The following is a 22,653-nucleotide window of genomic DNA, read 5'->3' as shown; positions in this document are numbered from 1 at the left end:
GGCAACAGGGAATATTTTTCACTGAATTTTATGATTATCAAGCAAATGGATGACTACCAAAATTGCATCATTTCGCATCCTACAATACTACATTTCCCTCCAAATCCTACTTTTCGAACACAATCTTTAAATTCCCATTCTGTGAGGCAACATAAATTTTTGGGCCTCACAAAAGCTATACCTTATCTAGCATCTGACTTTGGCCCAGAACCATCCGATCTGATAGCTACAAGCATATTATATTCAAATCTATCTGCAAGCGGCAAGCTGAGATCGTTGAGAAGTATTTGAATTTATACACGTGATCGTAGCAAGGATGCTAGGACTGAGAAGGAGAAATTATATATAACCTCTCAAATCTCATATATGTTGTGCAAAGGGAGATATTTAGGCGTAATTGTGACGTTCAACGACATACTTAAAAGCAATACTTGTGAAAAAGCACTTCATTAGGATAGATTATGGAATTACAGAGGGCTGGGGCAACCAGCTGTTGATCGCTGAGAAAGATCAAAATATGGTTTTACGTATACGGTTGCCATGCCTTGGCCGAGGCTAACTCTTTCCTTCCACCCCCCCCCCCCCCCCCCAATATGCACCGCTGATATTTGAAAGTTCGAATAGAATCCGTCCAACTTGAAATATTAATTAAGATTAAGAGATGTTGAATCAGTAGAATCTATCCAAGTAAGATAGTTAAATCTTATTTCACCGTTTCATAAAAATAATAAAAAGAAACTCTTATTTCACCCTAGTGGTTGCATCTTCGTCATTATCAGCCCTTTAATTACTTCGGAAAGGAAACCGTGATTTTTTTCCTCAATAGTCAATTTTTTTGGGGGGTAAATCTCAATAGTCTATATTAAGCTATTTTTATACTTTCCTCCTAAATCTTTTTATCAATTTTATCCTTGATATGTTTAAGAGTTGGTGCACGTTAACATAATACGTTTTCCTCAAAAACAAAAAAAGAAATTAATTAAAAATTATTTTTTAAAATTCAAGAAAATTTAAAACTTAAAAGAAAACTCACATAAGGAGACTATTTTTCTCGATTTCGCAGGGCTGGGGCCTTGTTAGTTGCCACCATCCCTCAAATAACCGAGGTCATGATTCCAATGGTCGTTGGCAATCTCAGATGGGAGAGGTGACTGCTGGTGAAACCCGTACATACCCTCTAATATTAAAAGAAATTCTAAAGAAAATCGCCTATAAGATTGGGGGAAGAGGCCGCTGGGGGACCTTGCGGGCCACCCGCCGTCGATGGGTGAACTTTCTGGCCCATCATCTTATAGGCATTTTGGTCTTATAGACATCGCTTCTCTCCTTTCTTGTTCGGTCAAGGGAGGTAGAGATGTAATGAACCCAATTATTTTTCCTATATGTTCTCTTTATTTGTTTAACTAGTTATTCACCTGTGCTTTGCACGGGTTGATTAAATTAATTTGTTTTTAAGTTAAATAATGAAAATTAATTTATATTTCTACACTCTTCATATAAATGTATGAAAATTTTTGATTATATATCCTTCAAAATATATATTTAGCTAAAGAAAGCTAAAAGTCAAGTCTTATATAACGTTCTTCAATTATTTGATTTATCTTTATTATAAGGTTGTTACACGATATAGATTGGAGGGCTATATATATATATATATATATATATAAAAGACTTACTTAGAATGTAATTGTATAATAATAAAATATAAATAAACCGTGATTCCACTTATTTTTATAAAGCTATGTGATCCATTTTGTTATCAAACTCTCAAGAAAGTTTTTTTTTTTGAAAAATTAAGAATCAATTGAAAGTACAAATTTATAAAAACGTATTCAAGTTATAAATAACCTAAATTATATTAAGCCAGCTCCATCCACCTTATTAGCTAAAAGATAATTGCATGAAAGAATCTATCGAAGAATAAATGCAATTAAAGAATAATATAAAATGATATGTTTTACTAGCATACAGTGAAATTACTTGATAGAAGGGACAGTACATGCTCTAATATGAGAAGTCTTCATTCTTGCTTTTTAGTTGACTCCACACCCACCTAACACCAAAGTAAAAGCCAAAAAGAGAAGGGGAAAAAAAAAAGAACGGTAATGAGAAACTAATACATACCACTATGGCGACAAATAAAATATGGGAAAATATGAGTTGTCACGATCTGACTCCTTGGCAATTTGAGCTTCTCTAAATCCGCTTATAAGTGTTTCAAATTCAATTAATTATAATAATTAGTTTGATCATAAACCAATTTATAGCAAATTAATATAAAAAAACCCGTTACTATTATTATCCTTGAAACATTTTTTTCTGATATCTAATTTTTGCTTTCTATACAAATAATCATCTTACATGAATTTCTTTCGGGTGGCAAATGTTATTAGTGTCAGGCTATACAATGAGGATATATCAGGCGTGATCGGCTTTCAAATATATATATATATATATATATATATATATATATATATTTGTGTTTTGTTTTTCCGGTCTGGGATATCTATCTAAAGGCCCAGCCTAATCCCCTCATGGGCGAATTAAAGTAGGCCATCTATGTTGAGCCTTGCACATTCATTAAAAATAAAAAATAAAAAATAAATAAGAAATAAGAAATAATAATAATAATAATAATAGTCAAAGAGGGTATTCTGCAGTAGCGCACCATCTCGCTAAATAACTAATAGGTTCAAGTTTGATATTTATGGTGAGACTATTCGAATCAGTTTATTAGCCATTATGGTTTTTATTTCATTATACTTATAGTCAAACGAAGAATTAAGTAAAAAAAAATTTTGGACCGAATAAATTGTTGCAAACAGAATCATACAATTACATTAGACCAAGAGAATTTTTACAAACGCATTCAAATCTTGTGAATTGACTAACTTTTTTTTTTCGTTTACAAATGAGGCTTAAAACCTAGTACAAAGAAAGATAAATCTTAAATAATTAATAAATTGACACAGGAAATCCCACTAGATATCGAACTTGTAACCTCCAGGTCAACAGACGAGATGTGCACAACTACGCTACATTCTCTTTTGATTGTAAATTGACTTATAGAAAACTTTTTTAGTTCCTCGTTTCCTAAATTTGCATAAATGGAATCCTTTATGGTATCTCGATTTCTCCGAGAGATCATCGTCCTTAGAGTTGGTGAAAAAATGGAAGACTGTAATAATTAGGCATTTTATAATGGGAAATTTACCTAAAATGGCCCATGGTTGACCCGTTTTTTCAAATCTATCATATGTTTTTTTTTGTCAAATCTATAATATGGTTTACTTTTTGCGTCAAATATATCCCGGCATTATATTTTCCACCGACATCTAACGGTCGTGCTGACGTGGCGCCCACGTGGCAAGTGTGGCCCACTATCTCTCCACTTGCCACGTTAACACGGCAGTTAAATGTCGACGGAAAAGATAACGGCGGAATAGATTTGATGCAAAAAGTAAATCACATGATAGATTTGACCAAAAAAACATAAGATAGATTTGATAAAATGGGTAAACCATGAGCCATTTGGAGTAAAAACCCTTTTATAATATAGGGTACAGTACAGTTTTCACCGTCTCTTTGTGTAGAGAACGTTTGAGTAATGAGAAAGCAGAGTGAAAAGGAATTCTGTGATGGAATCAAAGTCGATCGATTTAAAGAGTCGCACCTGCTTCCTCGACTCCAAAACGTCCAGCAGTTCAACTTATATATGTTTGGTTTGCGTGAGGTTTTTGAACCGGGAGCTTCACTCGAGAGTGTGCCTGTATTGAACTGAGAATGAGCAACCACAGCGGATGAAAGAGATAGAGCTAGAGGGACAGAGACAGAGAAAGAGAATGAAACCTTTAATTAATCGGCAGAATCGAATTCTCCGCTGCACAATTTGGAAGCGGCAATGAAATGCTCAAGCACGCAAGAGAATTGATGACCAGGCTGATATCAACGTTTGAAAGTGCGACAGCGTGCTTGTTTTGAGCAGACAACGATGGGAGGGAGACAGAGAAACAATCCTTCGGTTCCCGGAACCGTCCACGAAATGCTGCAACTATTGAATATGGATTGCACGCAAGAGAGAAAAAAAGATACATAGAAAGAGAAAGGAACCTTTTGTTGTCGGAATGGAGGTGTCCTCTTGATTCCTACTGTGGCGAAACAGTTGAAATCTCTTCCTACAGCGCAGGAAGAGAATAAAGCATCAACCTGAAATGAATATTTGAGTGGATGGATGATTCTACGTACTAAAATGCAATGCTTGGACGTTCTTTTTGTTGCTGCGAGATCAAAGATAAAGAGAGGACGTGGAGGAAGAAGTAATGGGGTGCAGTTATAGGGGAGTGGGGAGCTAAACTGCCTTCGTGACAAAATGCATAGAAGGGCAGAAGGCAATTTTCTGTTACATGAAAAACTGCTCACGAAGTTTCATGTGTGAGTGAGCAATTGTCGGAGTGTTTTTGGTCCTTTTTAGCATAGAGAGTGCGAGAAAAGTCAAATGGTCATTTTTACGCTTATAATCCTTTTTTTTTTCTATTGGTTAGGATATATTTTATAGGAATAAACTATCAATTTAGTCCCTGAATTATGCAAGTTGCATCACCTTGGTCCCCTGCATAAAATCTGCATTACTTTGGTTCCTAGGGAGATCAATTTGGTCCCAACTGAATAAACCTATTGATTTATCTTGTTTGTATACATAGGATGATCTTTTCATGACTTCCAAACTACCATGAAGTTATAGTTGTCAGTAAACAATAACTTCATGGGGAGAACTGTGATGAGAAAGAAGGCAATGGCAGCTAGAGGATGGGGGAGTGTTGTCTAGCTCCGAATTGGGGAATACATATGTCCATGTAAGCCAAGCACTTGCTCTAACATTATCTTGATAAAATTCAAGTTCAACTCTTAATTTGTAACCAACTGTACGATGCAGATGCCTAGTAAACCAGTAAGAACCTATTATCATGGAACATACGGTGGTCAATTTACTTCTCCAATGTTGATTCATCAACTGCAGATGCAAGACAACCAGAATCAACACCCTCAGCAACAACATGCCAGTCAATAGAGCTTTAAAGCATCATCTTCAAGGCTGAATAGGATGGATTAGGTTACTGAATATATGTATATTTTAGAGTTGGTGGAAGGTGGATAAGGTGGATGTGCATTTTGGAGTTGGATGGCTATATAGTTTGGATGTTTATTTAGCTTGAAAACTGTTAATGCCTGGTAGATTAGGGAGGTTAGCATTTGTATATGCCTAGGAACATGGACATGCCAATCTTCTGATGCGAATCTTTTGATCATCTTGCTGGCAAACTAAAATGAAGTTATGGTTTACTGACAACTATAACTTCAAGTTAATTTGGAAGTCATGAAAAGGTCATCCTATGTATACAAACAAGATGAATCAATATGTAGATTCAGTTTAGTTTATTCAATTCTCCTTTCTAGTCCTCATCTTATAATATTACTGAATGCTCAATTCTAGAGCAGCAATTTTGTCTTCCCATGCCTTGAGCTTCATCTCAGTAACTTCCATCTTCTCCTCCATTAGCTTCAGTAAACCATAACTTCATCTCACGGAGGATGTAATTGCATGCCTTTTTGACCAATTATGAAAAGTTCCTGCTAAAAACCGGAATAAGTGCAAAGTTGATGCTTTTTTTCCAGCAATTAACCCTATTACATATAGATATTATTGGCCCGTTTGTTTTCAGGGTTAAAATCACAAAAATTTTAACTTTAACTTTAATTCAACTCACTACACAACAAAAATACACATTTCCCAAGTAAAAAATTTTAACTTTAACTTTAATTCAATACACTACACAACATTTGTCCTTTTCCACAATCAAAATCAAAGTTACTTTAACTCTGAAACCAAACGCACCGATGATTCTTACAACCAAATTGGCAAATTCAACTTTTCCAATTTCCAGATTGCTCCAACGGTTTTCATGAAAAAGAAAAGAAAAGCCTCTTCTCCAACCTTTACATTTGCAACATTATAAAAAGCCAATTTTTTTCTTTTCCTTCTTATCTTTTCATTCTAACTATCTAAATTTTTACGGTCAGCAAAGGAAGAAAAAATTTATTCAATGTATTGTTGAGAAGTAAAGAATCGGCACAGAATAGCTGAATCCTTACTAATGAGGTGAGGTGTGTGTGTATTCGATTAAATAAGCACTGTACATGACTCATCTAGGAAAGTGCATAAATGTGTATTGATTACATGCCTAATATACAACAAGTATAAATGGAAAACTATGATTGCATATTATCCTTTATTACTCCCCTGCAAGCCGAATGGGGATATCTCCACGTGAAGCTTGGATCGAATATCAAAAAAGCGGGACGAAGATAAACCCTTTGTGAGTCCATTAGCTAGCTGATCAGAGGAGTTGATAAACCGAATTAGAAGTTGCCGGCGTAGGAATCTCTCTCGCACAAAGTGATAATCAATCTCAATGTGCTTAGTTCTTGCATGAAAGATAGGATTCACTGTAAGATAGATCGCCGAAATGTTATCACACCAAAGAGTGGGAGGGTGATGTTGAGAGATTCCTAATTCTTTAAGAAGAGACTGTAACCATAAGATCTCAGCAGTGGCATTTGCAAGACTTTTATACTCAGACTTAGTACTGGACCGAGCAACAATCCGCTGTTTCTTGGAGCTCCAGGATACTGGATTGGATCCAAGAAATATCACAAAACCACTAACTGAGCGGCGATCATCAGGATTCCCGGCCCAATTTGCATCAGAAAATCCATGAATAGATGACGTGGAACTGGGATGAATATGAAGTCCACCAGTGATGGTTCCCTTTGGATACTGCAAGATTCTTTTCACGGCCTGCCAATGAGTAGTGGAGGGACAATGCATGAACTGACAAACCTGATTAACTGTATAGGCAATGTCAGGTCTAGTCAGAGAAAGATACTGTAAACTGCCCACTACACTTCTGTAGAGTGAGGGATCTTCGAAAGAAGATCCATCATGAAGAGATAGCCGGGACCTTGTAGTGACAGGTGAGTTAATGGGCTTGCACTCTAGCATAGAAGTGCGAGCAAGAATATCATGGATATACTTGGACTGAGTGAAATAGAGTTTAGTTGAATTCCTGCGAGCTTCCACGCCAAGAAAGAAATGAAGTGGACCAAGGTCTTTCATAGCAAATAGTAGAGGCCGTCCTTAACCGATCCACGCATGAGCTCCTGGCGAGTATGAAGATCCTTCACAAGAAAACAATCCAGATGAAGCTCAAAAGAATATTTATTATCCTTGGCAAACTTTGATATAGAAATTAATTTTTTGGAAATATGGGGTGCAAAAAGAATATGATTCAAGTGCAAAGGACGTTGGAAAGATTTAATTGTGGAGGAACCAGATGGTAGGACCAGGAGTGCTTTACCATCACCTATGAAGACATGGTCCGAAGTGGGGTTATCATCATGAAGGTTAAGAGTTGAAAAATCAGATGTCACATGATGGGTTGTACCTGAGTCCATGTTCCAGTCGAGGTCATGAAGTCCCGAAGAGGAACTGTGGGCCAGATGAACCTGAGCACCAGAAAACTGACAAAAATGTGCTGTATGACCGGGCCTGTTACACAGCTGGCAGAGGACCATGGGTCTAGGCCCAAAATGCTGAGTTGGGCTGAAAGAAGGGTTGCTAAACGATACTGGGCCGCGATCAGTGAAGTTGGGCCTGTTGGAGAAAGGCCCAACGAGAAGGCGCGGGTCGCGAGTCTGACTCGCGTGCACTTTACCCGAACCGGAATAAATAGCCGACCCGAAGCTTTGAATTTTTTGCCCGTTCGACCTGAATCCTTCACCTTGTCTACTCGAGACCTGATTAGGGTAGAAGCCTCCTTCTCTGTTTGATGCTTCACTAGAGAAGTTTCTCCCGGAGCCTTGCGAGCCGCTTTTACTCTTTCCTTTCCATCCTTTGTTGTTGCCCTTGCCACCTCCGTTTCCGCGACCTCCCTAATTCTCGCGGCCACTAGTATAGTGGATTTCAACCAGAGCTGAACCGAGGATTCCCAATAGAGGGGCTAGAGAGGGTGTTGCTATCTGCGAATTCTGAGCCGCTGTGTAGAGGCCTCTCTCCTCATGGCCGACTAGGAGGGACTGGAGCTCGTCAGTGCTCATCGTGAGCATTCTGTCCGACTGGGTGAGAACGATTGGTTCCCAATCGGGACCAAGACCCGTGTAGATGCGTCTGTTGATTGCAGCAGGTGATTTCGGTTTTCCTATCTGAGCATATTTCAAAGCTTGTTCCTTTACTGAGCCGATGTATTTAGCCATTGATTGGTCCCCTTTCTTTAGGTCTCGCCACTGTTGATCAAGAAGATCTTCCTGAGCTGCAGTTTGGGTCAGGAATGCGGTGGCTAAGGACGTCCAGGCTTCATGAGAGGTCTTGGCAAAGCGGATTGTCACCCCCGACTTCTTCTGTGACTGCTAGCATTATGCAGGTAAGGGTAAAGTTATCCCTTGATTGCAGATACTCGAGATTAGATCTGACTGCTCCATCTGTTCCAGTAGTTGTTCTCTCTGGTGCCACGACTCTGCCTTCGACGTAATCAAGAAGTCCATAGATAGTGAGCAATGGAGTCATTACTCCTTTCCAATACAGGCAGTTCCTGCGGTTGAGTTTGATAGGAATAGTTGGAAAGGATATGGGAAGGACAGTTGAGATTGAGGAAGAAGAAGGTAGAGTAGTAAGAGTTGAGGATGATGAATTTTCAGCCATTGTGCCGAGAGGTAAGTCAGGAAACGGATAGGTGAGTTAAGGAGAAGGAGCGGAAGCAAGCCACCTAGTTGGGAGTTACCCAATGAAGCTCTGATACCATAAAGAATAGGCACAGAATAGCTGAATTCTCACTAATGAGGTGAGGTTGTGTATTCGATTAAATAACCACTGTACATGACTCATCTAGGAAAGTGCATAAATGCGTGTTGATTACATGCCTAATATACAACAAGTATAAATGGAAAACTATGATTGCATATTATCCTTTATTAAGAAGAATTGAAGAAATAACACGAATTGAAGAAATAACACTACAATCTACACTAAAGCACTTTCGTGAATCATCTTTGATACTTGAGGATCGCGTCCTATTGTTCTAACTTAATCTTAATTTATATGTTTTGATTTATACTTACTAGGCATATATTAATATTCTTTTGTAATTACTAAGATTTTAACTATGTCAAACAAAAATTATGAATCCGGTTATTCATAACTTCAAAAAATAGAAAAGAATTGAAACTTTAATGCAATCCCAAAGAGGAGCTCCAGATAAATTTTGTACATGTAACAAAAAAATAAATCAAAAAAATATGGGAGATTGTTCCTTAACGAACAAGTAAATAGTGCAATTGACTTATAAGATAATCACATTGAAATAGAAGAAATAGAGAAAAGTCTCCTAATGATCCTCATAAGACGAATGTGTAAATGAACCGAATGATTTCCCGAGAAATATTTACGATCCTAGTCAATAGAATAATATTGATACAAAATTGACAGATTTATTGATTGAAAAGGGGTCAATAAGAATTATCTGTATAAATATTTGATAATCTTGAACCTTTTGTTTAAGATAAAAAATATAATATCTGATCACATAAATACTAGTATTAAAATAAACATATATTAAGATATGTTTATATATAACATAATGTATTTATATATATCTTTTGATAATATACAGTGGTGCGACTAATCTTATATAGTTAATTTTAAATTTTTAATTTTTTGAAAGTTTTATAAAATTTTACCATCTACATAAAATTTAATAATATTGAATATTTTATTTAAGCTAAAATTAATATGTAATTAAATTGATATAATATAATATTGAAATAAATATATACTTATATATGAGTAATTATATATTTCTACTTACTCTATTAGTAAAATTTAGTTAACATTAGTCATATATGTCCAATATAATATATTTTTATTGATTATAAATTCTGATGTATATCAATAACTATTTTTTTTTAGGAACAACTAATAACTATAAAATGAAGTTGAGATGAGCCGATTAGATGACATCAGAATACTCCGTTATTAAATGAAATTTTCTCAAACTCTTCAGCTTCTTTTAAAGAAAATGAAAGTTTTAACTCAGCCTTGTGATGCCTGCCCCCGGCATCAAGAAGGAATGCCTAGACCAGCCTTGCCATGTGGAGGCCGGGATCATCCTCGCCCTGATGCTGCAAGAAATCCATTGGTTAAACTTTCGTAAATCGCTACTAGAAATCCAATGGTAAACTAGAATTGTATAATCGAGGGGGGAGGTGTCGCGCGTGCTGGTAGTAGGGATGTAAGTGAGACGAACTACTTGTGAGCTACATGCAATCAAGTCAATGATAACTTGTAGTCTTGTACTCAATATGGCCTCATCGAGCTCGAGCCAAGCTCAAGCAAGTAATACTCACCTCATCGAGCTCGCAAGATTAATCAAGCTTCTATGTAGAAGTACGTATATATCCTCTTATTGGTGACCCAAGCCCATATTTTATATCTTTAGTGCAAAAGAAGGTTACATTTCGAAGCTCAAGCTCAAGTTCTTATTTCTATGTCAGGTCGAACTTGCCTATACTCGAGACACCCCTCATAGGGTGGGGGATTAGTTCAATTTTCTTTTCAATGTATTAGTAAAATAATTAGTTTAAGAAGAAAAGATAAACTCGTTGGATAATTGTTACGATAATTGTTACAAGGGAGTGAGAATCATCAACCCCAATAAATAACAATACTACAACTGCCTCTTAACAACTGGAATTAGTGATGATCCTTTATATTCCCTATATTTTCGATCACCATGATTAATCAACTATCATCCACTTGAGATCAGCTTTCCAACCGAATGACTAAGTTCGCTCGGCTTTGTAGAGTTTGAGATCGGCATGAGTATCCTTGTACCTTTGGCTCAGGTAGGCAGCACATTTAATGGGAGGAAACCTGAAATTATAGAAGAACTACTCAATCCAGTTTCTAAAACAGCTGAAAGTGTACAACTTGGTTCTGTAACATTTTGGAATACCAACTTCAGATCTACTAGTTGCGGTTCAACTTAACCATCTAGAAGCAAGGTTGACACGACTGACCGCACTATTCCTTTTTGACCGAAGACTGAAAACTAGTTGGTAAAACACCCTAACACGGGATGCAACCAAACTAGCTATATGACCTCTTATAGACCCACAAAAAACACTCCCGATGTGGGACTTGAAGCCCCACCCCGGGGAAGGTGGAGCCCCAAGCACGGCGAGGGATCACCAAACAGTCCACACAAGCATAGTTATGCTTTTCTTGACCGAAGAGGGAACACTATTCGGGTTTTTGGGAGTTGACATTGTACCCTTTTTTTTATGGATAAAGTTGACAATGTACTAAAGCGATGCTTACACCTTGCCTAATGTTTCATAATGACAGCTAGACTGCAATCAGTGTATATCTTGCATAAACTAAACCGGATGTTTAAGGACACAAAACTTACTTGGGAGGATTTTCCTCTGACTTGCAGGTTGGCAAGCATTCCACCAGGCAATCATGACTGGGCTCCACAAAGTATGCAATCTGAGTCATATCAGGAAAATGAGAAACATACATATAAAACGAGATAATGCAAATATTCTGTATAGCCATGTTTTCCGGAAAATCATGGTCATTTTGCACAAAATGTGTACCAACTTTTTACCGGATGAAGAAAACCAGTCCTTCAAAGTAACTGTATGATAATGCTACGAGGCCTAAAAACAAGTACAATTTTGAACAGAACATGTTGATAGGAGGATATAATTATGTAACTGAGAGCATATCCCCTTCATTTCTGTTCGATTCTCTAAGCATCGCAACAGTTGATCATGTCCTTAGTAGTTATCGGGAAATGGAATTTTCTGAAACTTATGATAGTTGCTATCCTGATAAGCAATAGTCCCTTCTTAACATTTTGATAGATGTATTGAAAGAGGGGGAGAGCGAGAGACGAAAGGAGAAAGAAATTACAGAGTATCTTTCTTGGCCATTTCCCAGAACTCTGTGCAACGTTGACCTGAAGGGAACAAAAGCGGTATCAGCATTGAGGCTTCAAATGAGAACAGAAGCATAGAAACTGAACAGCAGTAATATTAACTGATGTACCAAACAGAGAGAACAATCAGAAATATAGGTCTACTTGAATGAAACATATTCAGCAAAGAAAGAAAAAATTCAAAACATATTATCCAAAACTTATCCTTTACTGAGAAAAAAAATATAATTTCATCACTGGTTATATTTGGTTCCAAATATACCAGGGGACACCTGCAAGAGTAACTGATGAAGAAAGGAGAACTTCTTTTCTTATTCAAGTTTCAATAATGAAAGCCATGTTATTAAGTCGTATCATTAAGCAATTTACATTCCAGCACATAACAGCATTTGTGGCTCACACCCAACAATGTTGATCTTGACAATTATAGTGTATTCGCTACACTGAAAGTAGAAATTAGAATATATATTCCAAGTTGCCTACTCAATTTCAAGGCTGCAACTCTCATATGCATATAGTTCCTACTTGTAACAAATGCAAAAGAGAGTGGTGTACATTACTTGAAGATACAGTTGCTCCAGCGCTCTAGCATATCGCCAAGATTGACTATGAAAGCTCTGATACAGACATTAAAGAAAAAGAATGTCAAGGCAAGCAATGTTGGCCTATCAGTAAGCCATCTAAGATTGCATGATAAATAGCGTAGGAATACTCATCAGAAACATTGAAGGAGCATCTCAGACTATGTTGTTATACCAATTAAACAGCAGAGACACTAATACTTATCAACCAACATTTTGATAGTTTAAGACTTCCACAAGGGGAAAAAGTGACTGGAGGAAAATTTATGAGCTCAATAAACTCTTACATCCAAAAATTTGTAAATAAGTTAGAAATCTGGGGAACATATAGCATGATCTCAAAAGAAGAGACACAATGTCAATGTCTGATTTCTAAAAGTGCCTTTTTTTACTGCATAAGTGAGAAATCGTTCATGCATTTTCAGAGAGGAAAGAGGTAGATTAACAAAAGCAGAAAGTAGAAGCTAAAAGAGAAGTAAGGATAAATTAATAAGTCTCATCAGAAGCCAATATATTCTTTATTATGAGTAAAATGGAGAAGAGCAGCAGAAAGTATGCCAGGTGACAACACAATATCATTTTCCGCAACCTACAAAGGTTCCCATGAGCCGAGCATTCTTCTTGTATTATTGAAAAGTATACTCTGCTAGAATTATTCTCTTACTGCCTAAACGGTAATCTTCATAGATGGATCATCAGATTCAAAAACATTCCATAGAAAACCATTATGCAGAAGCCTACATGTTCAAGCCGACAGATTCCAGAAAACAAAACTAAAATATAATACCATGAAACCCAACCTTCATATGGTTTAGGCAGGATGCTACTGAGGAGAAAGATTTTAAACACAAGCACTCCCAGCAACGAACAACTTATAATAAAAGAGATTGACAGGTTCAAAGGTAAGTTCATGAAATAAAAATACACGCACAGACTCAAACTTCCTTTAACCCAAAAACATCTACAAGAGAGACATTGACCTACCCTTTTATTGGTGGCACATATTCCCAGACTTGAGGTTTAGCATCTTTATCCTTGCAAATCTGCATCAAATTAATAAAATTTCATAAGGCTTACAATGATCAGAATGCAGCTAAAACTTGCAGAAGATGAATTTAGAATATCATTCATACTTGTAGACCTAACACATTATCTGTTGCCAGCAGAGTAATTAAACCATAGTCAGAATGTGCTCCTGCTCCAAATATTCCTACGGAGGGATTAGAGATATCACCTGTACAAGCCAAAAACAAAACATTAATATCAACTGGTCAATAACATCAACGTATACGATGTTCAAAGACCTCCAAATTGAGATTTTGGACCTCCATAGTGTAGTAGGCGCAATGTAGCAATGGGCTGTCCAAGCATTTCTGGCTTATCAAAAAAGTCAATTTCCAGATCTAGAGCAAGCGCTATGATCCGCGCCACTGATCTAGCTGCCTCTCTGATTGCAGATAGTACAAAGCAAATTCACAGGTAAGTTTTAATTTTTTTTAAAAAAAAATCCAGCTGCACTGTTCATCAAAAGGGGATTCAAATGTATATTAGTTAACTCACAATGCTTTCTGGTGATACTTCTCCATAGTGTCTCTCCATCCGGGCAATATATCTATTGAGATGAACAGAACCAATGAAAATGCTGAAGTAGTGTTGAAATGGTTTCAAGGGCTTAAATCACATAAAGTTCGTACCAGTAGTTGGCCAAACATTTGGCCCGTAAAATGGCTTCTCGGCTTCAGGATCATCTACGGGAACTTCAACACCAATATAGTATCCCTCCTTGTAGTCTCCTACTGCCATATAACATAATATGGATTGCATCTACTATGCCTCAGTATATATGCATGGATCAACAGACTTCTCCACATATATCAAATACTTAACTTAATGAATAATTACAGAGGAAGTCTTATAAGTATGCTAGATTCAAATGCGCGTCTAAATGAATCAGCTCAGCTACATCCGTCCTAAAGAGTTTAGCCCGTACGCATCGATTTCGAGAGCGAGAGGGAAGTATGGCGAGAGTGGGAGAGTGAACACACCATGCACTTGATTATTAGGATCGAGGAGCTCGTCGAGGAGAGGGGTGTAGCCGCGGTGCTTCTCGTTCCTGAGGAGCTTCATCTTCTCGCTCAGCGGCAGGGTGAAGAACCGCTTGCTCTGATCGAACACCTCCTCCATGAACTCCTCGCTTATCCCGTGGTTGATCACGTAGAAGAACCCGCAATCCAAGCACGCCTGGAACCAAAACCACAATCAAATCCCAAACGACACGGATCACCAATCGACGAAATCGCCACCTTCCGGCGCAAAATTCAACCGAGAGAGAGAGAGAGGGAAAAAAAGCTCAACCTGCTTGAGGAGGGAGACGGAGCGCTGAATATCGGAGGAGGAGAGATCGATGCAGTTGAGATTGGAGACCTTGGTGACCTCGAAGGCGCCATTGCCGGTGCTGGTGCCGCTGCTGCTCTGCTTCGGCATTCTCGGGAAGAGGCTTTCTCGCTTTGCTCTCTGCTCCTCTGATTGCTCTGATCACGAGGGGACCTGATCAGGTTTTTATAGTGGTCGTTAGGGAAGATGGGCGGAAGCTTGACAGGAGACTTCCAATAGGGCGTCGTTGTCGGGGCGCCATGTGTCAGGCAAAACCTCGACGGTCCCGGTGCACGAGAGGTCCGCTACAACGATCGCGTGGGCCCGCTGTCAACAATTGGGTTCTTGTGCGCCGGGTGCGCGTATAGATACCTACCCTCTGTGGGGCCCATGTCGTATGTCCAGTTGACGCTGGTAGATTCTTTGCTTCTTCTATTATATTATTAATATTAATAATTATTTTTTGACACGTCATCATCAGTGACGTGGCATTTTTGTATTATCAATCGGATTAAAACACGATTTCTCCTGCCAATTCCACCACACAAAAAGAGAATAAAGGAAACGAGGACCATTTCTCCTCTACCCGATCATCGTCATCGGGGCATTACTACTCACGTAACTTGCGGTTCGTGCTAGAAATTGGTCCCGCTTTCGCAAGATCGTGAGTTTGATGTTGTACTTAAGACTTTGATCAATTTTAATCACATGCATTATTTTGATGTAACCACAAAGTCGTGGTCAGAGAAGCAAGAGAAGCAGCTCTGGGCTATTTTCGTAGAATACATTGAGATAAAACAAAGAAAGCAGTTTGTTTAAGAGTTAAAAAAAAAATTGTTGGCAATTTGTTTGAGTACTCCCCGACGGAGAATGTCCTCCTAATATTCTTGATAAACTTCCAATGTCTTACAAAGGATGATTTCTCCAATGATTTTTTTTTGTTAAATTAGAGCCTCACCCGTGCTTCGCATGAACATTAAATTAAGCACTTCAATGATACTCTCGATATGTGCAATTATATTTTGGTTAGAGTTAAAGCATTTTAGCCCCCGACCTATAAGGTGAAATTAGGTTTGCCCCCCGACCTATGAATTTTGGCAGAGTGCCCCCTCACCAAATCCAAAAATAAGCAATGTGACTTCCGGATTAAATTCCGATCAGAATTCCGGCCAAAAGAAGGCACATGCTAATCATATGTCAATTTAATGAGGGCAAAATTGTCACAGGGAATAATTAATCAAAAATTGGATTTTTGTAAAATTAGGCTATTTTGATCGTTTGTCTTCCCCCGATGTCTACAGCTCTTCCCCGACCGCCAACACCACTGCGAATCCAATTGAATCCGACAACCCGTCTGCCGCAGTTCATCCTTCTCTACCCGTCGTCCGCCTTCTCTACCCGTTCGTCATCTAGACTTCTTCATCTGGTGATTTTTCGATTCCTTGCTATTGAGTGCCATTGATTTTCCATTGCTGCATCTGATGTTCCAATTGGTTCAATTTAATGTGTGGGCGTTCTGGGCAACTCAAAATAATCATTATCCCTTGTCGTCTCTGTGCAATTTGCTGGTTTTCTGGAATTTCCATACGCCTACTCTGTGTTTGTGTTGTTCTGCAGATTCCCCTCTATTGGGCTTCATCGATGATAAGGAAACTGACTACGTATATTAGATTGCGTTTTTGTTGTTCTGTATAATAAGTTGATTGCTTGTATTTTAAAAATTTTATTGAGTAAACCATCTAGGCACTTAGTTTCTTCCCACTTGAGCTACTGGCTGCTATCAACTTATCTTAGTATGTCACCATCCAAAACCAACCTCAAGTGGAAGTTAGTTTACAGTATCTGATGATCTGTATTTCGGTCTGTGAAACCAGAAATTTTTGAAAGCAACACAATCTTTACATTGTAGGAGTGGTCTGTAGACGAGTAGAAGTACTCAAAAGTTGAGAATCAACGAGGATACCATATGTTGTGTCCTTGATTTGTAAGGGTAATTAACCCCTATTTTGGTTGGTAATTTGTTCATGAGAGAATCTGAGAATTTGCTGCGGAATCTTTGTATGACTTCCTGAGTGATCTTTTTGAAGGTTTCCCTTGTTAAGGATTCCTCAATGTTGGATGGACTAGATAACGCCAGTATCGAGATAGAAACAGCTAAGGTCTCCAGTTTCTCTTGTTCATTCTTTTGCACATGCATTTGATTTGAAGCGTGAAATCAAAGAGCCGCCCTGGGTGGCTGATGTTTGCACGTTAGAGAAAACTTAAAAGGGATTTATACAATGAACGCAAAAGCGAGTAATCTCTTCTTAATGACTAACATTTTTCAGTTTCTTTCTCTATGTATTATTACATCAATATTTTTTCCCTTGATTATGTCATGTAGAGCTTTAGTTAGCCTTTTACATCTTTGCTTATGTGGTTTTCTTATATTTTGTGTATGCGCTTAGAGTTTGAAACTAGATTGGCTCTTGACATCAGTTTTCATGATGAGCGAAAATAACTATGAGCATATATGTGTAGCACATGGACATTATATCTCTATCATAATCCAAGGATTTGCTTGACATATGGACACTTGCAGGTGGTTTGATATAACACAGATACCGGATGTTTATGACTCATGCAAATATGTCATTCTATCCCATAAATTAGTTACTTCCTACATTTGGCTTTTTGTTAGACAGCTCATACTTGTGCTAGTAATGGGAATTTGCCACTGGTGAATCGTTCTCTTGATTTCAACTCGAGTTGAAGGTTTTATTGCTTTGCCTACTTCTATTCAGGAAAGCCCTTTTTCTGGTGGCTACTTTTTTCAGACTAGTTCGTCTCATGTTGTATGAAGTAATGTCAAAAAGAAAGAAGAAAGGGCCTGGTGAACCGATATTATTCATTAATAATAAATGACAGAATTTCTCTGGAAACTTTGTGGAATATAGAACTCTAAAATATCTGATATTTAAAGGCTGGCGGTTGTATGATCCTCGGCTTGAAACTCCATTCAAGATGCTGTTAACTTATCTTCTTCAGCTTACTTTATTAGATTTTCTCAAGGCCTTAACCAGCTTGGTTAACATGACCTGTAGTATCTTGAATCTTGATTAAAATAATTGAACTCTTACAGAACAAAGGGATCATGTTGTTTTTGTTCCTGCTAAGTTTTATATCATTGTTAGCAGATTCAGTCAGATTATAGAGACCAATATCACACACATATGGGATATAAGAATTCATTTGTACTCTCAATATCACTTGTAGGTTTACTAACTTTGTTGCTCGACAGGTATGATCTTTTGCATAATGCACACCTTAATCTTGATAGATTAGATGAGCTCTTCAAAGTCGCTCAGGTATAAACTCAATCTACTAAAACAATAATTGCAGGAAAGAATACGTATATCTATTTGCATATAAGCATAGTTCATCAGTTGTTTCTGACTAATTGCTATATCCGAACAATAGTTCGTCCATTTTGTATTTAATTCCATACATTTGGGAAGACATAGTTCATCCATTTTGTAATTAATTTCATATATATGGGCTTCAGTATTTGTTGGTAATATATTAGGAAGTGAATTGAATTTATTCATTTTGCAAGTATTGTTTCTTTCCTGCTAATTCGTTTGTGTCTGTTACAAATTAGTAATCCCTTGTGAGGCTTCTTGAGTGCTTTTATTATGGTTTCATCGGTAGATTGACTTAAACTTGACAGTGCGAATGTTATTTATGTAGCTGTAATAAGTGATTGTGCTAAATGCTTTCGTTGTGTCATATGACATATGAAAATCACGGTTTTACTAATCTTTAGTTACAAGCCAAATAACTTAACAGGTTACGACGAAGATCGCTTACTCATAGCATTTCTTTTTGATAACTTTGTATAAGTTCTAGCAGTCTAGAAGCAAACCCTAGCTTGGATCATCTTCCACTATCCCGAGCTTTGGACTTCTATGTTGAAGAAAGAATCGGGAAGGCACTGGCCATCTTATGGTTTCTGGACGCGAGGAAGAAGGCATTGGTGAAGGATCGGTGCCCTAATTCATCTGGTTGCTAAACCATTTTGTATGCTTAGCCAATTTGGTTTTTAATGGAATTTACATATCGTTTTGTTTGTATGGCTCTTATTTGTCAATATATATCAATTCGAGATTTATAAATATCGCTTCGTTATGCCGGACTCAGTTTGTACGTACCGAATGCATGTATAAGTATGAATTAGAATTAACAAGTTATAAGCCAGAATCACCACCATTCAAAATGAGTTCAAATTTGCAAGATAGATTAATATTTATATCAGTCATCCACCATTTACATAATTTATTCTTCACAACAATAAAATGTGGTCATTCATCCATCAAACAATAAAAAAAATGCTAGAAACTGTATATGCTTAATCTATAGAAGAAAAACACAATATAAATCATGTTTGGAGCTAAATCATTATATTCCACAATAAAATAAAAGAAAAATCACTGTGTTCTTCAAATTCACTTTGGGTAACAACTTGCTACTGAAGACTATAAAGCCATCCAATTTCTTCGTACCTCCAATTTCTTCCTCACATGTGCTGCCGGCTCCGATTCATTTATTGCAACGGTTGTTAATTCCACTTTTCTCTTACTTGTAGGTTTGGCAACAAACTCTTGTGTTCCCTGAAAAATAAAAATAAGTATAGGCAAGGATACATCAAATTTAGGCAAGCAAAATTAAAAGTTAAACCAATCATTTTTGTCTTCTCTTTATGGTCATGAAATGATGTAGGGATGTCCAAGCCTGGTTTATCTATTTGATTGTGTTTCAACGAGGGACAAGTCCTCAAATTGTGCTTCTTCTGCTTACAGACACTACAGATCTTGATAATCTCCTTCCTCCCTATTTTCCTAATATTCATAGTGGACTTACCCTTAACAAGTGACTTAGCTGTATCTACTACCTTTTTGCCTCCCAAGTTAATTTCATCAGGTTGCTTTCTTCTATTTTTCTTCTTGGGCCTACCGGGTAACTTCTCATGTTCTAGAGGGAGCAGAGGTGGCATCTCAGAGTCTGGCCGACTGTCAGATCCATCAAGCGTAGTAATAAGATGACTGTAGATCCTCAAGTAGGTTTCTTTGTGATAACACTTATCAACATAGGTTTCGGGCTCTTTTCCTATGTACAAAAAAAACTGCAATTGCATGTGCACAAGGAATACCATTAAGCTGCCATCTTCTACAAGAACATGTCCGCATCCTCAAATTAACATTCAGCCTATCACTATAAGAATCCTCAGGTTCAAACTTGGCATCTCCATTCTAATGAACAATGAAGTCATTTGATTTCTTTTTCAATTTCTCTAAAAATTTCTGAATAGTAGGACAAATCTCCCCTGAATACTTTTTCATTTGGTCCTTCCTCACATGAATTCTCTTCATCAATATGAGTCTCACAGTCTCTAACATGTCAAGTATTGGTAGACCTCTTGCACCGAGAATCATGGCATTGAAACATTCGCACATGTTGTTTAACAATACATCACATTTTGATTAAGTACCAAAGTATGATCTAGACCAATTTGCAGCTAGTCTTTTAGCAAGCCATAAGAAGGTAGCTTTGTCTCTGTCTCTTAGCTTCCTCATCACTGCTTCAAAATTAGAAATCCTAGAAGCCCTAGCTGCTCTCCAAAGTATATTTTTCAGAGCTAGCCCCTCGTGTGCCTGCTTAAAGTTGCTATTCAAATGCATCGCACAAAATCTATGTTTAGTGTTGGGCATCAAAGTCTCAACTGCATCCATTAGTCCCTTCTGCTTATCAAACATTACGGTCCACAAACCACTTTCTTCTATGCCCACGTCTTGTATCAAGAGTTGTAGAAACCAGAGCCATGAGTTCTTCTTTTCCTTCTCAACCACTGCATATGCGAAGGGGTATATGCCATTGTCTACTCTGTTTTGGAAACTTGTAGGACCACAAACTTCTCAATCATGTATTACATTCCATAAAAAGAAGAAGCTTCAAGAAGATTAAACTGACTATATTCTGGAGTTGATTTTTCATGGTTTCCCTCTCTCAACTTCCAACCCATCGCGAGCTGCCGATTGAGAGGGATGTATGTGCCTACAAAGATCGTTGAAGAAGAATTACAATAATTGATTAACTATTATAGTTTGATGTAAGATTGAGGAAAACTACATTTCATGTGATCAAATTCTTTTTTGTTTTTGCTTTCAGATAAATGGTGAAAACATTATGTATAATGAAGACAGAGTATTTACATGGCATTTCTATCACCCACCACATCAAGATAGAAACTATAATATATATCTTTATGCTATATTGATAGAATCAGTCATTTCAAAATTCTCTATATTGCTCATTTATGTTATTTTACTCGCCGAGTTGCTGTAGAGTGCCTCGACTCTATTGTAAACAGCCATGTTTCTTCTTTTCCAGTGATATCTACTAACCCATGGTGAAGAAATTCATAATAATTTAGTTGAAGAACTATCGAGATTAGATCTTATTCAATGTATTGCAATCACAAAAAATTCCAAGAACACTCAGCACTAACTATCACGTAAACCTTTTCTCTATCAATTTGTCATCACGAAAAGAGAGAGAAAACTAAAGACCAAAATATTGTCTATTATGCATGGAATTTGCAGAATGTCATGATTTGCTTCCCATATAACCACATCATCTCTATCAGGAACGAGGTTTACTTCCCTTAGAATTTGCTCCAATTCTCTTTTTTTTCCTGATAAGCGATGTATTATTATTAATTTATTTTTTCTGTGAAAAGCCATGTATCTATTGGAATACCAAAGCAGTACCGAGAATAAAACCATTCCATCTACAGAAAATCAAGAACAAAGTCTGTGAGAGATAGACTCAAACAAAGTAATTATCAACCCATAGAAAGAAAGGAAGCGCAGACTAAATAACAAAAGAAACCCCATGAAAGAAAACACTACACGGGAAATAGACAGCATCACCCATGAATTCCTAGCAATCGAGCAAAATCAGAACAAACAAAACAAAATCAGATCCTCTAAGGCTGCAACTATTGTCGAATGAACAAGAGAAACTAGAGACCTTAACTGCTTCTATCTCGATATTGGCGCTATCGAGTCCATCCAACATTGAGGAATCCTTAACAAGGGAAACCTTCAAAATGATCACTCAGGAAATCATACAGAGATTCCACAGTAAACTCTCAAATTCTCTCATGAACAAATTACCAACCAAAATAAGGGTTAATTGCCCTTACAAATCAAGGATACAACAGATGGTATCCTCGGTGATTCTCAACTTCTGAAGTACTTCTACTCATCTACAGACCACTCCTACAATGTAAAGATTGTGTTGCTTTCGAAAACTTCTGGTTTCACAGACCGAAATACAAATCATCGGATGTTGTAAACTAATTTCCACTTGAGGTTGGTTTTGGATGGTGACATACTAAGATAAGTTGACAGCAGCCAGTAATTCCAGTGGGAAGAAACTAAGTGTCTAGATGGTTTACTCAATAAAATTTTTAAAATACAAGCAATCAACTTATTATACGGAACAACAAAAACGCAATCTAATATACGCAGTCAGCTTCCTTATCATCGATGAAGCCCAACAGAAGGGAATCTGCAAAACAACACAAACACAGAGTAGGCGTATGG

At 37.3% G+C, this 22,653-nt stretch overlaps 2 protein-coding genes across 3 annotated transcripts; both read right to left on the bottom strand.

The window, feature by feature from the left end:
• Positions 1–7,989: 7,989 nt before the first annotated feature.
• Positions 7,990–8,755, bottom strand: LOC116193653. Its single transcript, XM_031522394.1, has 2 exons — positions 8,528–8,755; positions 7,990–8,460 (listed from the first exon to the last, which is right to left on the bottom strand). Exons 1-2 carry the CDS (start codon positions 8,753–8,755, stop codon positions 7,990–7,992), a joined length of 699 nt encoding a protein of 232 aa, XP_031378254.1.
• Positions 8,756–10,687: 1,932 nt separating this feature from the next.
• LOC116197193 (2-oxoglutarate-Fe(II) type oxidoreductase hxnY-like) lies at positions 10,688–15,178 on the bottom strand. Of its 2 annotated transcripts, none has more exons than XM_031527245.1 (11): positions 14,990–15,178; positions 14,680–14,875; positions 14,329–14,430; positions 14,195–14,246; positions 13,960–14,081; positions 13,768–13,868; positions 13,619–13,677; positions 12,614–12,670; positions 12,029–12,074; positions 11,520–11,599; positions 10,688–10,981 (listed from the first exon to the last, which is right to left on the bottom strand). In XM_031527245.1, exons 1-11 carry the CDS (start codon positions 15,116–15,118, stop codon positions 10,891–10,893), a joined length of 1,035 nt encoding a protein of 344 aa, XP_031383105.1. In that variant the 5' UTR covers positions 15,119–15,178; the 3' UTR covers positions 10,688–10,890. The 2 variants fall into 2 exon arrangements, with proteins under 2 accessions (XP_031383105.1, XP_031383106.1); XM_031527246.1 differs by having other exon boundaries at positions 14,329–14,427.
• Between the last annotated feature and the right edge of the window lie 7,475 nt (positions 15,179–22,653).

This window comes from Punica granatum, chromosome 2, assembly GCF_007655135.1.
Source record: "Punica granatum isolate Tunisia-2019 chromosome 2, ASM765513v2, whole genome shotgun sequence".
NCBI lineage: Eukaryota > Viridiplantae > Streptophyta > Magnoliopsida > Myrtales > Lythraceae > Punica > Punica granatum.
The sequence above is the reverse complement of the archived record's forward strand: the minus strand, read 5'-3'. Positions and strand labels throughout refer to the sequence as shown.

Coding starts and splice junctions, on each gene's coding strand:
- LOC116193653 (XM_031522394.1), bottom strand. CDS start 8,755: ATGGCTGAAAATTCATCATCCTCAACTCTTACTACTCTACCTTCTTCT. Junction 8,461..8,527: donor CTACTGGAACAGATGGAGCA/GTCAGATCTAAT, acceptor TAATGCTAGCAG/TCACAGAAGAAGTCGGGGGT.
- LOC116197193 (XM_031527245.1), bottom strand. CDS start 15,118: ATGCCGAAGCAGAGCAGCAGCGGCACCAGCACCGGCAATGGCGCCTTC. Junction 14,431..14,679: donor TCCTAATAATCAAGTGCATG/GTGTGTTCACTC, acceptor GTTATATGGCAG/TAGGAGACTACAAGGAGGGA. Junction 12,075..12,613: donor TGGAGCAACTGTATCTTCAA/GTAATGTACACC, acceptor TGTTCCCTTCAG/GTCAACGTTGCACAGAGTTC.